Source organism: Marmota flaviventris, chromosome 5 (assembly GCF_047511675.1).
Source record: "Marmota flaviventris isolate mMarFla1 chromosome 5, mMarFla1.hap1, whole genome shotgun sequence".
Taxonomy (NCBI): domain Eukaryota; kingdom Metazoa; phylum Chordata; class Mammalia; order Rodentia; family Sciuridae; genus Marmota; species Marmota flaviventris.
The window spans coordinates 143,462,875-143,479,914 of record NC_092502.1 but is presented as its reverse complement, the minus strand read 5'-3'; the positions used below and the strand labels follow the sequence as shown (position 1 = coordinate 143,479,914).

At 40.1% G+C, this 17,040-nt stretch overlaps 1 protein-coding gene across 4 annotated transcripts in view; it reads right to left on the bottom strand.

The window, feature by feature from the left end:
- The window catches only part of Npr3 (natriuretic peptide receptor 3), a 67,163-nt gene extending 50,367 nt beyond the window's left edge, over nucleotides 1–16,796 (bottom strand). The window contains exons 1-2 of one of the 4 annotated variants that reach the window (XM_071612645.1): nucleotides 15,137–16,796; nucleotides 5,368–5,490 (exon numbers count right to left, since the gene is read on the bottom strand). In XM_071612645.1, coding sequence (XP_071468746.1) covers nucleotides 5,368–5,490; nucleotides 15,137–15,887 — 874 coding nt within the window. In that variant the 5' untranslated portion in view covers nucleotides 15,888–16,796. The remainder of the gene's footprint in view (nucleotides 1–5,367; nucleotides 5,491–15,136) is intronic. The other 3 variants (XM_071612644.1, XM_027936270.2, XM_027936269.2) reach the window with 3 other exon arrangements.
- Between the last annotated feature and the right edge of the window lie 244 nt (nucleotides 16,797–17,040).

Sequence of the window (17,040 nt, the reverse complement as noted above, 5' to 3'; positions counted from 1 at the left end):
GTACAAATGGAGTCTGAAGACAAACAGGAATAGTTACTGTCATATCTGAGAAAGTAGACTTCAAGCTAAAATTAGTCCAAAGAGACAAAGAATGTCATATTGGTAAAGGGAACAATCCAACAAGAAGAGATAGAATCATAAATACTCATGCCCCCAAATGCTGGTGTACCTCATTACAAAAACCGACACTATTCAAACTGAAGACCCAGGCAGACCCCAGTACAAGACCCTGCAGAAAACATATAAACACATAGACACTAAACAATACAATTCTGAATGAATGGGTGACAGAAGAAATCAGTTTTTAAAAAGTTTTAGACTCAGACAAGGATAACAATACAACATAACAAAACCTCTGGATACTATGAAAATGGTTCTAAGAGGAAAGTTTACAGCTATGAGCACCTACATAAGAAAATCAAAAAAAATCCCAAATAAAAAATATAATGATGCATTTCAAGACCCTAGAAAAACAAGAGCAAACCAATTCCAAAACAAATAGAAGAAAGAAAATAATTAGGCAAAATCGATAAAATAGAGAATAAAAATACAAAGGATGAATGAAACAAAGAGTTGGTTCTTTGAAAGAATAAATAAGATTGATAAACCCTTAGTCAAAGTAACCAGAAGAAAAAGAGAAAAAACCTAAACTAACAAAACTAGAAGACATGAGAAAGGGGATACCACCATGGATATCACAGAAATGCAGAGGATCATTAGGGACTATTTTGAAAACTTATACTCCAATAAATTAGAAAACCTAGAAGATGTGGATACATTTCTAGACTCATCTGACTTGCCAAAATAGAAAAGAACACAGAAAATGTTAACAGACCAATGGCAATCCATGAGATAAAAGCAGTAATAAAAAGTCTTCCAACATGAAAAGGCCAGGACCAGATAGATTCTCAGCCAAGTTCTATCTTCCTTGCAAAAAGCATTAATCCCAATGTTCCTCAATTATTTCATAAAATATAAAGATGGAACTCTTCCAAACTCATTCTATGAAGCCAGTATTCTCCTCATACCAAAACCAGATAAGGATACATCAAGGAAAAAAAACTACAGATCAATATCCCTAATGAACTTAGATTCAAAAATTCTTCATAAGACATTAGCAAATCATATTCAACAACAAATATATACCCAAAGCCACACCCGAATTACCACCTCCTGCAGCCACACCCTACCACTTCAGTTACCACTCATTTAATCCTACCAGGAGATTAAATCACTAATTGGGTAAAGACTCTCACAACCCAATCATTTCTCCTCTGAAACTTGTTGCATTATCTCACACATAAGTTTTGGAGGACACCTCACATCCAAACCATAACAACACCACATTAAGAATATTGTACAGGGCGACTAGGTTGGTTTTATCCCAGAATTGTAAGCATGGTTCAGCATTTGCAAATCAATAAATGAAATTCACCACTTGAATACTGAGTTAAGGACAAAAATCACAGTCATCTCAATAAATACAGGAAAGCCTCTGACAAAAATCAGCACTCATTCATGATAAAAACACTGAAGAAACTAGGGATAGAAGGAACCCACCTCAATATCATAAAGGCTTCATATGACAAACTGAAAGCCAACATTATGGTGCATGGGGAAAAACTGAAAGTATTTCCTTTAAAATCTGGGACAAGACAAGGATGTCTACTTCTCATCACTCCTATCAATACAGTACCAGAAACTCTAACCAGAGCAATTAGGCAAGAGAAAAAAAAAGGAAAAGGGATAAAAATAAGAAAGGAAGAAGTTAAATTATCCCTGTTTGCAGATGATATGATCTTATATTTAGAACATCCAAAAATCTCCACCAGAAGACTGCTAGAGCTAATAAACAAATTCACCAAAGTAGCAAGTTACAAAATCAACATACAAAAATCAATACCTTTCTTATATACCAATAATGAATCTGCTGAGAATAAACCAAGAAAACAATCCCATTCACAACAGCCTAAAAAAAATACCTAGGAATAAATCTACGAAGGAGGTTAAATACCTTTACAATGAAAATTATAGCATACTGAAGAAACAAATTGAAGAAGATACAAGATATCCTTGTTCAAGGATAGGCAGAATATCATTAAAATAATCATACTACAAAAGCAATATACGAGCTCAAGGCAATCCCCATACACGTATACCAACAATACATATCAGAAGACTTGGAGAAAAATTCCAGGAACACAGTCATCTGATACAATACTAAGGAGCCAAAAACATACATTGGAGAAAAGACAGCCTTTTTAACACATGGTGCTGGAAAAAAAAAATGGTTATCCATATGTAGAAGAATGAGTCTATTTCCTTATCTCTCACTCTGCACAAAAGCCATTCAAAATGAATCAAGAGCTAGGAATTAGCCCAGAAACTATGTAATTTCTAGAAGAAAATGTAAGATTAACACTCAACACATAGGCATAAGCAATAATTTTCTCAAGAGGACTACTAAGGTTCAAGAAACAATGCCAAGAATTAATAAATGGGATGGCATCAAATTTAAAACTCCTTCAGAGTAAAGGAAACAATTAAGAATGGGAGAAAAATGCTAACTGTTCTTCTGACAGAGGATTAATATCCAGAATATATAAAGAACTCAAAAAACTGAACACCACAATAAATAAATAAATAAACCGATAAGTAAATGGGAAATAGACTAAACAGATACTTCTCAAAAGAAGAAATTCAAATGGCCAACAAATATATGAAAAAAATATTCAACAGCAATAGAAAGTAGGGAAATACAAATCAAAACTACACTGAGTTTTCAGTGTTCCAATCAGAATGGCAGCCATCAAGAATACAAACAATAATAAATGCTGAAGAGGATGTGAAGAAAAAAGGAACACTGTTGGTAGAATTGTAAATTAGTACAACTACAGCAAAAATCAGGTTTCTCAAAAGACTGGGCATGGGACCACCATATGACCCAGCTATGTCACTAGATCAGATTATGCAACATAACATGAACATTAGGAAGAAAGGTGGTAAATTTCAAATACAGCCTGAAGTTTAGTTAGTAGTACTCTAAAAATGTAAATTGTCTTAGTTGATAATTGGTTTAGTTATTAACATTAGAGGAAGTTTGGTAAAACATATACATGAACTCTCTATATTATTTTTGCAAGTTTTCTATAAGTTTAAAATCATTCTAAAATAAAAAGATTTTTGTAAAAAGTTGTCCAACAATTACCTCTAGCAGAAATGAATTCCAAATACAGAGTTGAATTGTTTTCATATTTCAAGGGATGTACCTATGGTACATATTTACTGTTCCAAAGCATTTGAAATGAGAACGTGTCCAAATTAATTCTATAAAGTTAGTGCAAACCTCACATTCAAATCTAGCAATATCACCTTAAGGAAGAAAACTACTATCTAACCTCACCCATGAATACAAATTCAAAATCCAAATAAAATACTAAAACCTTAAATTCAGTAATACATCTCAAAATACCATCATAATGCAGTACACTTACTTCTAAGAATGTTATGATAGCTTACTATTATGAAATTTACTAAAAATATGGGGCAAAAGCATTTGATAAAATCAACATTCAACCCTTATTTTTAAAATCACAAGTCACATACTTTTTAAAAAATATATTCATTTTTTAGTTGTAGTTGGACAATACCTTTATTTTATTTATTTTTATGTGGGGCTGAGATCGAACCCAGGGCCTTGCACGTGCTAGGCAAGCGCTCCACTGCTGAGCCACAACCTCAGCCCACAATTCACATACTTTAAAGTATAAAAGAATACTTTAACATCTACTTCAAGACAAGAGGTCAGAAACTTAAGTATTACCACTGTTATATAATATCACTTTTTAGGATCTTGCCAATAAGAAAAAAGATGTTCGACTATTAAAAGAGGAAATGCTGCTACTGTAATGTGATAATGACACAGAAGCAATTAGAACACAGGATTCAATTAGCAGAATTCTTAAAAAATTAATAAGAACTCATAGGTTTTTCTATATAACTATAGTACAAAATGTAACAGAAAAGATCATGATTATAAGAACCACCAAAACCATAAAATACCCAAAAATAAACTCAACAAAAGTGTCATAGAGGGAAACACGTTTCAAAAATAACTAAGAGTAAGTTTCAAAAGTATCACCATAAAAATAACATAATGTGACAAATGTTAATTCATTTGATTTAAATTAATATTGTTTTAAAAAATATTAAAAGGTGGTAGTTGAACCACAGCATCAATGTAGTAAGAGTCACAAAACTGTTCACATTAAAATTATTAACTTTATATTATTAAAATTTAAAATTATTTAAAATATTTATGTTGAAAAAAGAAAACTGCATATCTTTGCTTATGAATATACTAAGAAATTCAAATAAATAAAATAATTTGAAAGAAAGATTATACAATGTTGACAAGAATAATAAAAACAGATAATCTCATATTTCTGTATGCAAAAGTATAAACTGGTAAACCTCTTCACAGGACAACTGAGCAATACTTGTCAAAACTTAAATGTATATAACTTTTGAGTCAGCAGTTTTTACAGAAATTTCTCTTACAGAAAATATATATACATAAATATGTGAGTGAATGCATGTGTGCACACAAAGTACTCAATGTGGAACAGTTCTCAACAGCAAAAAGCTAGAAATAACATAAATATTGAAAAATAAGACTGATTAAAGAAAGCATGTCAATATTATAAAATATTATGTAGCCATACTGTTAGTGATATAATCATTTTATTAAAAAATACTTTATAAAATAAATGTATATGTGTGTGTTTATAAAGCAGGGTGTGCATACTTCTAAAAATTACAATGTACTTTTATCTAAGTAGTATAATTATAACTATGTCTTCTTCCCTGTGTTTTTCCTATGTTTTCCAAATTTTCTACAATACTTATGTATTACAATTAGCAGGGAAAAATAATACAGTCTTATCTGTAGTTGAAAGGAACTCCAGCATCATGTTGCATTAAGTACTAAATGCACAATGTATGTGAATGTGCATTGTAAATGCACTTCTTCATATATAATGTGCACCCACATGCATTAATATGCATTGCCTCTAAATTCTATATTTGGGTGTAAACAGCCTCATCACATGGACCCTGGGAATTGCCCAGATCCATTATAAGGAATTAAATGTTTTCACCTCTCTATGTTGATGACTCCCAAAATTCCACATAGGAGAGGTTTAAAGAGTAGTAACTTGGAAGAAATCACAAATTTCCAAAATCATATTTACAGAAATCACATCTATGGGCCCAACTCAAATGTCTGACTTTTCCTTCCAACCCCTCTTTGACACCTTGGCATAGTAACATTACTGGCACCATGGAGGAAGCTGGAAGTGGAGTTACCATAGGAAGAACTGTTGAAGAGTTCAATGTTGAAGAAAGCGTAGTCTCCACTGGTCATGCCATGTCTGTGTGCTGCCAGCATGATATTCCGGATGGTGTCACCGCTCGCACACATGATCACCACTGGGGAGAGAAACAAACAACAAATGTGAGACACCCAACACAGCAGACAGTAAGCATGCAAAACCAGTCTGGAGTGCTGGACATGGGACAGGGTAGTTAAAGGGTCCTGAAGCATCTCCTCACATAAGGTACTTTCTACAGTAGTTCCCCTTCTCTGCAGGGGAAATGTTCCAAGGACCCACCAGATGCCTGGAACTGTGGATGATGCCAACCCCTATATATACCATATTTCTTCCTATAAGCAAATACCTATGATAGAGCTTAATTTGTAAATTAGGCAAAGTAAGAGACTAACAACAACAACTAATAATAAAATAGAACAATTATAATAATATACTATAACAAAAGTGTTTAAAACCCCTTGATTGTTTATTTTTAGAATTTTTCATTTAATATTTGCAGACCACAATTCAATACAGGTAACTAAAACCTCAGACAGCAAAACCACAGATAAGGAGGAGACTACTATAATCACAAAGGGAAAAATGGTAACTTTATGGAAATTAATAAAATCACTGAAAGAAATTATAAGGAGGAATGCTTCTTTATATTTTCTTAATATTTGTACCTTCAAATTAAAGGAACAGAAAATGCCCATTTATTGAGGAACAGCTCTGCATATTTATAGAGCCGGAGGTGGTTTGACAGTTATGACAGTTTAATGGTTGAATAGTTTGACAGTTGGCATGGGGTGCTTTCTGATTGGTGGGTAAGGATCATGTGAGCCAGCAGGGCTAGTCTGATTGGTGGGTAAGGATCATGTGAGCCAGCAGGGCTAGTCTGATTGGTGGGTAAGGATCATATGAGCCAACAGGGCTCACCATTGGACGGCTCTTCTCGGGGGATGAGGAAGTTAGTCTTTGGAGCTGGGCGACTCCCAACATAAAACATGGCAATGTATGATACTTAATTGGACTCTGGACCTTAAGTATATATATGTAAAAAGGGGGGGGGGGCATTGTTTAAACAGGTGGTGAAATTTGAGTAACTCCTGTGAACTAGATAATAGAACTGCATTATCACTTTTCATGACTCCTCCTTATTCTTAGGAAACATACCCTTAAATGTTTAGGAGTAAAGAAACAATGATGGGGTTGGGGATGTAGCTCAGTGGCAAAGTGCCTCCCATGCACAAAGCCCTGAGTTCAGTCCTTGGCCCTGGGGGAAAAATCAAAAGAAACAATGATTGTGGGCTGGGGATTTAACTCAACAGTAGGGCACTTCCCTAGCAAGTGTGAGGACCTGAATTCTATCCCCAGTACTGGAAAGCAGAGGAGGAGGAGGAGGGAGGTCTACAAAAAGGGAGGAAGAAGAGGAAAAACAATCCTGTACTTATAAAAATACGTATTATCTCTGTGTGTGTGTGTGTGTGTGTGTGTGTGTGTGTGTGTGTATAAACAGAAAAGAGGAAGGTAAGGGAGGGAACAGATTTGTATTGAAAAAACAAAATGTTAATATTTACAATTGGTGAAAATCTGGGAGAATGCTGTATAAAGGTTCTTTAGCTTTTCCAAAAGTGCACAACTATTTCAAAATAAAGGGATTTTTCCATTAAGCATGGTAGTACACACCTGTAATCCCAGTTACTCCAGAAGCTGAGATAGGAGGATCACAAGTTCAAGGCCAGCCTGAATAATTCAGTAAGACCTGTCTCAAAATTAAATTTTAAAAAGGGATGGGGATGTAGCTCCATGGCAGAGTGCTTGCCTTACCAGTATGTGCAAGGCTCTGGGTTCAATTCTAGTATTTCAAAATGAAAGGTTTTTTTCCTAAGTAATACATTAAGTAAATCACTAGATTTTCCCATTATAAACTAAGACAGAGTACTAACTGCTTTTCATACTTAATAGCATGGCAAATGCATTTCCCTTAAAAAGCAAACTCAGTGGCTATAGAAAGAACATTTTTCTGGCATATCAGAAGATGCAGTGAGTTCCATACACATTTTACTGTCTGCATTTTAAAACATCATTTTCAGGTTGTCTCAACACAGAGGAAATAGTTAACAAGATTCCCATGTTCCCTTTTCATGTCCTCTCAGTTTAAAGCCACGCTATGGGATTTGAGAGGCTTTAAGCAGCTCCAGATGATTGTTGCCTGACACCTAAGAGGGACACCAGCTGAAGTAAAGTGAGGACTTGGCTGTTGTCCAATTTGGTCACTACTGATGGTCCCCAGACTCCGCAACCATGTATTTGATGCATACACACTGTGCAGAGAAGAGACCCACAGAGACCTGGGTTTTGTAAACCATGTTATCACGATGCATGCCAGACCTCCAAGATGTTTATGTGCTTGGTAAAAACAGGGGTGCTGAAAGGCTGTGCCTGAGCAGCTTTGGCAACCTGCATGGAGGGCTGGGCTCTTGCTGATATTTCGTTTACTGCAAATGAACTCAAGAGGGTTAGGTCTTGATTCTGTCATTTCGTATTACAAAAGGGCTCCATGCATGGGATAAAAGCTTTAGAGAACAAGTTTTTAAAACAGTGTAAAACTGCTAATAGACCTATAACGATGGGAGCAGGTATTACTTATGCTTGGAAATACTGTTATATGCATTTAGGATAAACAAATGTCATGATATCTCAGTGGGGAAGCTCTCAAAGAAACTCCTAATTATTCATTATGAAAGAACCTTGTTGTAGCTCTCATTCAAATCTGGCCCTTTCACTTAAAAAAAAAAAAAAAAACAGTCAAGATGTCCCACAAAATAGCCAGCTAGGAGGTAAGGCCAGACAAGTTTGAAGAATATGGACTCCAGGAGTAAGCGTCTCCAGAAAGGAGCCAGAAAGCTCTATCTGGCTGCCTACTAGACAGTCCTTATCATTTTTTAATCAACTGCTTGTAGTCTAGGGTGTATTTCTCAGTTCCCATGTGCAAAACCTGATTCTGCCATTACATAGAGAGTAAAGTAGTTGCTTAGGGGCAGATTTCCAATAACCTACATCAGATATTTATGGCTGCAGATTACTTAAATTTCATGGAGACCAGAATGGCCATGAATATATTTGGGTCAACTTGCCCTGTACCTTGGGCATGCCAACGGGGTGGGGGTGGGGGGCAAATGATGAACAGTAAGATGCCAGTGAGGATGGAATCAGAATCAATTTGAAGGATTCAGGCATCCAAAGGCATCAGCCACTGATAACCTTAAACACCCACATAAGAGCTACACTTGCCTAGGACTGAACAGACTATGCCTCAGGGCCAGAGCACATGCTTCCCCAGGTCATGGGTGTGTTCTGCCCAACACTGGCTTCTGTGGCTTCTTCTCCTATCTTTAAACTCCTGGCCCATCTCCTCCTCTCTCCCCAGCAACACTACCCCAAGCCTTCTGAGGGGCACATTCTCTCTTTAAATGTTAGTACCCACTGAGTCTGAGCAAAAGTGTTATAACACAGCATTTATCTAACTATGCAGACTTTGATTATTTTCAATCTTACCATTTTGTGTTAATCTTGTGATTTACTCTCAAAAGGAACCCCTAATTCCCAAGTTCATGGGCAGCTCACTGTCTTTCTTGAATAAAACAAATCCATAACATACACTATCATCAAGTTTCAGTGCAAGTTGAAGCAAGTATTTAATGACTCTAGCAAAGCAGTCAGAATGCAGAATCCCAAATTTTTATGATGCTCTCTGATCTCCTTCAGTTGTCTTATTCATGCCTAAGTAAACAGCAAGTATTTTTAGCAACTTGTCTTTATACAGTTTATCAAAAGGTTTTAAATAGTTTTCATTGAAATAGCTTTCTCTTCTTATTCATGTCTAATCAGTTTATACAATAACTAATTAAATTAAGTAATAAGCACAAGTGGCATAAACAGATTTGGAAAGTATGCAAGAAGTATGAGAAGTGCCTAGAAAATTCCAGAGAAATATACTACCCACCAGCATCAGTAACGTTTCCCAGCAAGAGGAAAAGGAGAGATTGTATGTTTGGTGAGTCTGAAAGAAGATACTGGGCGCTCCAGGCCCTGTCCTCTTTCTTCCCCTTTGAGATGTGTCTACTAACAGAGAGTATCCTTTATGGGTTACTGCTCCTGAAGGGGGAAATTATAGCTTCAAGGCACTGGCTGTGATTTGGTAGATGTCTCTGCCTAATTTGGGGAGGAAGTACTAGTAAGCAGGCCCTTTTGGCATCAGATCTAAATCCATATTCTCCAATCCATTTAAGTAATAATAAACAGGTCATTTTCATATTCTCCATCTGATTTCTGCACCTATGTTCCTTTTAACTCTAAATTTGGAAGGGAAAGAGAGATAGATGTTACTGCATGGAGGCAAGACAAAGTGTACCACATCCTGCAAGCCAAAAGTGTGATAAAAGAAATGAAAAACCCAAACTCAATAGTAATTTTGGAAGAAATGCAAAAATAAAAATCTGAAAACCCTCCAACCATGAAAAATAAAAATTTAAAGATAAATCAGGTGGTATATAGGAAAAAAATCATAAAAATAGAAGATCAATCCAAATAAGAAAAAAATCTAGAAAGAGAAAAGGAATGGGGATAAAAATCTTCAAAGAAGGAGATGTGGCTCGGTACATACATAATATATACACACATACACACATCACACACACATCACACACATCACAAATAAACACTCATCAAAGAAATAATTTAAGAATTTTTCCAAGAATTACAAGACAAGAGTTTCTGGAAAGAAGCAGCCTACCAAGAGTAATAAGGCAAAATACTGGCACTAATGCACATCCTAATGAAATGTTAAAACACTGGGAGTAAAGAGAAGATTCTAGAACTTTTCAGCAGGGGGGGGGGGGGGGAGATAAGATTACTTCCAGAATCTGAATCTATTCAAGCTTCCTAATAATAACATCAGGATTTAGAAGACAACGGAGCATGTTGTCAAATGTTGGGAGAAAATTATTTCCAACCTAGAATTCTACAATCATGTTTAAAGGCAAGATGAAGAAATTTCCACTTGTGACAAGTCTGAAAATTCTCATTCATTCTTTCTCAGAAAGTTCCTAGATGATGTGCTTCCCCCAAACAAGGGCTTGAAGCAAAAATCAGGAGCACTAGGACCTAGCTCAAAAATAGAGGTGACTGGAGACCTAGGAAGACATTAAAGGAATAACGCAGAATGACAACTGTGAAGTACAGCTCAAACACGACTACACTGAAGCATCTCAGGAGCTTAAAACAGATAATTTTGTAAGGTTTAATTTTAAGTCCATAGGAAACTAAGAAAACAAACAACAAAAAAAAAGGTTGTTTTTGTTTTTGTTTTTAATTTTTACCCTAAGCCTGAAAGCGGAGCAAGAAAGATAGTGTCATCCTAGCAACCTGCATGTCTTGACTGTGAACAGTATTTAGAAGAAAATAATAATATTGATACTGAATACTGAGCTAAACAAAATTTTGACAGGTCCATGTTAAAAGGAAAATGTGTATGTGGTTAACAGACAGTAGAAACGACCTTGATCATCATCTTCCATGGGGATATCAAGAGAGAAGGTCTAAAACTGACAAAATCAAAAATAACCTGTTATTTAGAGATATAAAGACAAATGACTACAAGAAAGCTACATTATCTAAAAATGATTGCCTCTGGAAAGTAAGAAATGGGGAGTAGAAAGCAATGAAAGTTTTCTTAATCAGATTTGTATAATTTTCTGACTTTAAATTATGTGGCTATATAATTAATTTTGCTAAATTAAAATCTATTTTTTTTTCAAAAAAGTTTTCTCTGGCTGTTTTCTACATTTAATAGCAATGGATATTGTTTGCAAAAATGAGATATATCTTCTTTTTTGTTGTTCACAAAGCAGTACCTTCTCTGAAGGTCTGGAATTTCTGCATTGCAGCCTACAGTGCTTCTCTTTTCCCATGTTATTCTGTGTAAGTTATTTTACACTTATAGTGCATTATTTAGAAATTCTGATCAACCACTTTATCATTTACCACTCATTTACCCGAGACTACTAAAAATGGATGATTCCTGTATTGAATAATTACTATTATCTCTACAGCTATTACCTAGGCCCAGTTTGATGACATATTAATAACTAAAATAGTAAAACTCCAGTTTTTCATTTAAAAAAAATCTTGTGTGTAGAATACTCTGAGTACTGCATTTTATAAGGTATATAAACGAAAAACTCCTGGCTTTAATTGCTTGAAAAAAATGACTTAATTCTAACTCTGTCTTTTTAAAGATAAATCTATCGGTTGGGAATATAGCTCATTATCTATCATGTAAGTGTGGAATATTGAGGGCAGTGCTCATATGCATAAGTGAGTCCGTTTTAAACAAAGACCATTATTTTAAAAATGTATGCTCAGTCATGTGTATGTTGGTGACATAAGCTAAAGACATGAGAGGAAAAATGGTTTTAAATTATTGACTTACATTTAGTAACTCCCTAAGATGAAAAAATAACTGAAGTCTTTTAGTGTTTATGGATTTAGTACAATCCATAGTAAAAAAAATTAGTCATATGATTATTTGGGATAGTGCCATTGTATAGTGCCATTGAGAGTGCCATTTAAGAGATTAAAATATTCATTTGGATTTAAATATGAAGTCAAGCATAACACAAAAACAAGTGCTAAAAATGTTCTCTGCAAAAGAAGGGGCAAAGGAACTCTCTAGAGAATACTCTAGTTCATAATCCTTAATAAGGAATTTTCAAAGGCAGAAATACTGTCAGTTACATCTGTACACTTTTAAGGTATATAAACAAAACAATGACTGCCTTTCATTGCTTGAAAAAATTAGTCCATTCTATCTTTTTTAAAATAAATTTACCATTAAGCGTGGAATATTGAGGGTAGTAGTCAGGTGTACAAGTGAATCTATTTTAAATAAAAATCATTATTTCTAAAAAAAGAGGCTATGCACAAATCAGAACCAACAAACATCAGTTTGAAGAGGCCTAATTCTCACCAGAGTCCCTGTGCCTCAGGGTAGGAAGCTCCTGCACAGTGCCTTGCACAGGTAAACCCAAGCTGGTAAGTTAAGACACCAGATCCCCAAGCATCTGCTTCTCAACCCAGGGTTTTCTCCCATGGCAGGACCTTTCCTTCTCAGTAAAGGTGCTTATCATCACATATATAAAGTAACAACCATTGTGATAAAACCACATTTATTGAGCCCTTACTATGGGTCTGGCACTGTTTTCGGCACATTCCAGGAGTTAGTTCCTCCCATCATCCCAAAGACTGGGCACTCTCCCTAACCAAATTTTACCTAAAGAGTCCCAGGTACAGAGTTCAATAGCAGCCCAAGATTCACCAGCCAGTGAGTGGCTGAGCTACAGACTCCACTGAAACTGAACCCCCTATTTAACACATTAACTGTTTATGGTAAAGAATAACTGAATGTGTTTGTAGAAGATCCCCTGAGATCTTTGTTATCAAGCAACTTTCTCTCCTGAGAGTAAGGAATTTGGAAGGTAGGGAAAATGGTTTAGGAAAGAAACTATTTTATTTCATATTTCCGAATATATGTCAGGTCCTTGTTGGAAATATATTTTAAAGTAAGAATCATAAAAATCATAACTTTATCACCTGTAAGGTATAAACCTGAGCCCAGCAAACTTTCATCGCTAAATTCAAATGTAGAAGGAAAAAAAAAAAAGCAGAGACTTGGTAATATCTATGAGGCTTTGAGATATATATAGTACATATATAAATTTTATATATAATATGTAATATAGACAGATATATATATACATATATATGTATATATATAACACAAAAAGGGGGGAGGGAGCGTGCAGTAGCCACACAAGGCAGCCCAAATCCTCTAAAGCCTGAGGCCACCAGCCCCCCAGGCCCACCACGGGACTACTGCCCTCCCTGTGCTATATGGCCTCAGCAACTCATGTGAGGTTGAGAGGCCCCTGGCTGAGATCTACCCTCACTTGGGCAAACAGATCCACTCTGCCTTGTATCCCACGCCACGTGCGCTGAGGTCTCTGACTGCCCACTGGAACCAGTCCAGCAAAGGCAGCACACACGCGCTTGCAAACCACGGATCTCGCCGATAGAGAGACACACCCCCAACCCCAACCAGCCCTAAGAAGTCTCCAACTTCTAGTTCCTGGCAGGTTCCGGGGGCTATAGCAGTCCGAGATCTGCAAGGAGGCTGCGGCAACCCGGGGACCGCAAGGGCGGAGAGAAACAGATGTGGGTTCCCAGGCCAAGCTTGGCGAGTCCGCAGCCGTTGAACACAAATGCTCTTTTTCATAATCAGCAGAGCCCGCGCCCCGCCTGCTTAGCTGGCAGGGATTCGGCGCAGACAGCCTGGAGTTCGAATGCTCAAAACATGCCAGGCAGCCTACTGTCAACACCTCCTGCCCCTTCGTTCTAAAGGGTGTGTTCATTCAAGTCCGAGGCCAAGATGGGAAGCGGGATGGCTACAGCTTCATCCTCAATGTATTCTCTGCCTACTCTCACCTGCTTCTGAGGTTCCCAGCCTTAGGTTGTGCTGGCCCCTATGGCCAAAGCTCAGATGCCAGTCCGTACCAAGATGTAGACACACCCTACGCATGGCTCAACCCTGCTCCCCTCGGTGGCACAGGGGTTGCGAAGAGTTTTGCTGGGGTTTCACCCCAGGCACTCCAAGCGCGTGCGCACTGAAGGAAATCGGAGGCGGGATTCCCTGAGAGCAGTTCACGCCAACCCCTCTACCACCGAGGAGGAATCTGCACTATGCTGGGATCTCACCACCACCCCGCTCCTCGCAGTCTACCTGCAGTAAAATGGGCCGCAATAGGGGCTTCCGCTATTACCTTTCCTCCACCATACTCGCTGCAGCCATAGCCACCATTTCCAGTCTTGAGCACTTTATCCAGTTTGGGTATTATTCCAAACCCCCTAGAGACCCGCCGAGAAAATTTGGCGCTGAGTGGAGGCAGGTGGAAAGGAGATTCAATGGCCGCTTTTCGAGAGCGCTCCCGCAAAAAAAGTCTAGTTCTGGGCGCTGTAGAGACTGTGATGCCGAAAGCCCCGGGGAAAATGAGTGTTGCCCGAGTCCAAACACTACGAAGCATTTTTAGTAGAAACCACAGAAACTTGTTTGTAAGGGACTAAAGGGGTCATGGGAGGAATGACAGAGCGACACAATGAGACTTTTAAAAGACGCCTGGGGTCTGGGATAGCGCAGCTAGGAAAATCGAGAGGCCCGGGAGTGAGCCAAGTGGCAGCGCGCAGCTGCACAGCGTCCTAGGACACTGCCACTGAGCGAGAGCGCACAACAGCAATGGAGAGGGTAACAACTTCTTTCGGCCTTGGCATGCTTCAGACCCTGAAGCAGGGCACTGGTGGTGCGCCTCTAATCGCCAACCCTGCGCTGGCAAATAGGGAGCTGGGAAGAAAAACCCCGAGTGGTTTGACAGCACCTGTCAGACATGGACCCGCAGAAGACGGCTTTCTCCTTGCCCAGACCCTTCCACCTCCCCAGGACCCTCTAAGTACACCCCTCCACAGCGATGGGCGATCCTCAAAGATCGCTGCCAAACAGCTCACACCTGGCAAGTCCCCGCGCACACCCTCCCGGGATCCTTAGCGCCACAGGGAACAGTGAGGTCTGCAGAGAACAGGACCGGTGTGTAAGGAGAGTCGCGGAGAGAGGATGGGTTAGGACCAGGGGTCCGGGACGCGCTCCTGCTCACCTCGCTCACTGGCCTGGATGTAGCGCACGATGTCGTCCAGGTCCAAATCTTTGGTTTCGTCGAAATTGTAGGCAGACGTATGCAAACCCTCCTCCTGGAAAACCTCGTGAACACCCTCGAGGGTAAAGTAACAGTTCCGTTCCAGTTTGTCATCGCTGTAGACGAGCGCAGCGCGGCTCCAGTGGTGGTGGCGGAACAAGGCTAGCATCATCTCGCCCATTTTGGCGTAGGCAGGCGCCACGCGCGTGAGGTGCGAGTATTCAGTTTCCTTGCGTTGGAAGCCCGCGGCCAGTGCTCCGGCCGACAACATGGGCAGATCCCAGTGCGACGCAAGTCGGGCCACCGGTGCTGCAGCGTACTCGCAAACAGGCCCCAAGATGAGGTCGGGCTTGGCGCCTCGTGCAGCCGCAACGCGGTCCACTAGACTGAAGAGTGCGCGGTTACCGCAATCCGAGTCCTCGTAGGCCACCTGGAAGCTAGTGCCGGGCGGCAGAAGCCGTCTCCCGGTCCCGTTGCCCTCCACGCTGCGCAGGGCATACTCGATGGCCGGCCGCACCCGAGCCAGTGAGAACAAGTACGAGTCGTCCTGGGGCAACAGCACCAGCACCTCGATCTTCTGAGGAGGCAGCGCCTCTCTTTCCCGGCGCCCGCTGCCTGGGCCCGTGCCCCCGCCGCCACCCGTGCCGCCAGCCAGCAACGCCCAGCCGAGCAGGACGCACGCGGAGAAAGTGAGGACCAGCAGGGACGGCATCGTGCCGCAAGAAAGCGGTCGCCTTCGCCGCCGACTCACCCTCTGCCCCCCACCCACCCTTCCTCTTTCTTCCCCACTCTTCTTTCTGAGGTCCCTGCGCCCCCTTGGGCGATCTAAGAAAACAGAATACCCCCTTCACTAACGCGCCAAAAGATAGAGAGGAACAGTCCTTCTCTTCAATGTCACTAGTTTTTTTAAAAAAAGAAAAAGTTCACCGAGTGTAAACCTGTGCGTCTGTAATATACATATATACTTATTATAAATATATATATATTCGCCCTCCCTTTATACATATGCTGTTTGCTTAGAGGTGGCTTCTTATTTGGGCGTTGCTAAGGTTGCTTTTGAAAGCGTATTTGTAAAAGAAAAAAAAAAAGTTAGACTTGTCCAAGTGCTTGTAATTGACGGTGCATCTCCTTCGCGTTTGATCTCATTGATTCGCGCCGGTTCCTGGATCCATAGCCCGCGTTTAAATAGCGTGGCAGCGGCGGAGCGTGTTACCACACATGGCGAGCCAAGGACGGACTTGTATTTCCAGGGGGTGGGGTGGGTGGGGGTGGGGAAAGGTGGGGGCTGGGCTGGGGGAGCCTGTCATTAACATTCTTACATCAGGGCTCCTCCCCGCACCCCTTCCTTGCCCGCCGCTCCCCTCTTCCCTAACCCTCACTCCTGGCCGGCCTTAGGCGGGTTCCTTAGACCCTCATCCGCCCACGTCTGCACCGGCGGCAGCCCCTACAGATCCGCGCGCCTCTCGGATCCCCGCCTTTCCCTGGCCACGCTCTCTCCAGCTCTCCAGGCTTTAAGAGGAAATGTGTTTGAAAGTAAAGAAATGCGCGCGCACACACACACACAAACACTCACTGGGGGAAAAAAAAAAACGACAGGATTGGAAGGAGGGAGTGGTTCTCGAAATTGATAGTTTTTGTGCAAAAGTCGTAGGTCCCCTTTGCTCTCACCTCTTTAATGATCCGTGCACATTCCTTCCTGGTGAGCCTATCCCGGTCGGGCACCTGACCTTCCTGGTCGCCTGGAGAAAGGTCAGGAAACTAGGAGCAAGGTCCCAATGCAGAAGGCTCATTTGAGGGACCGACGTGCCCAGCCGACCGGGGCGTTACCCTCACCTTTCCTTCCCCGACTCCGCCAGCCCCCTCCC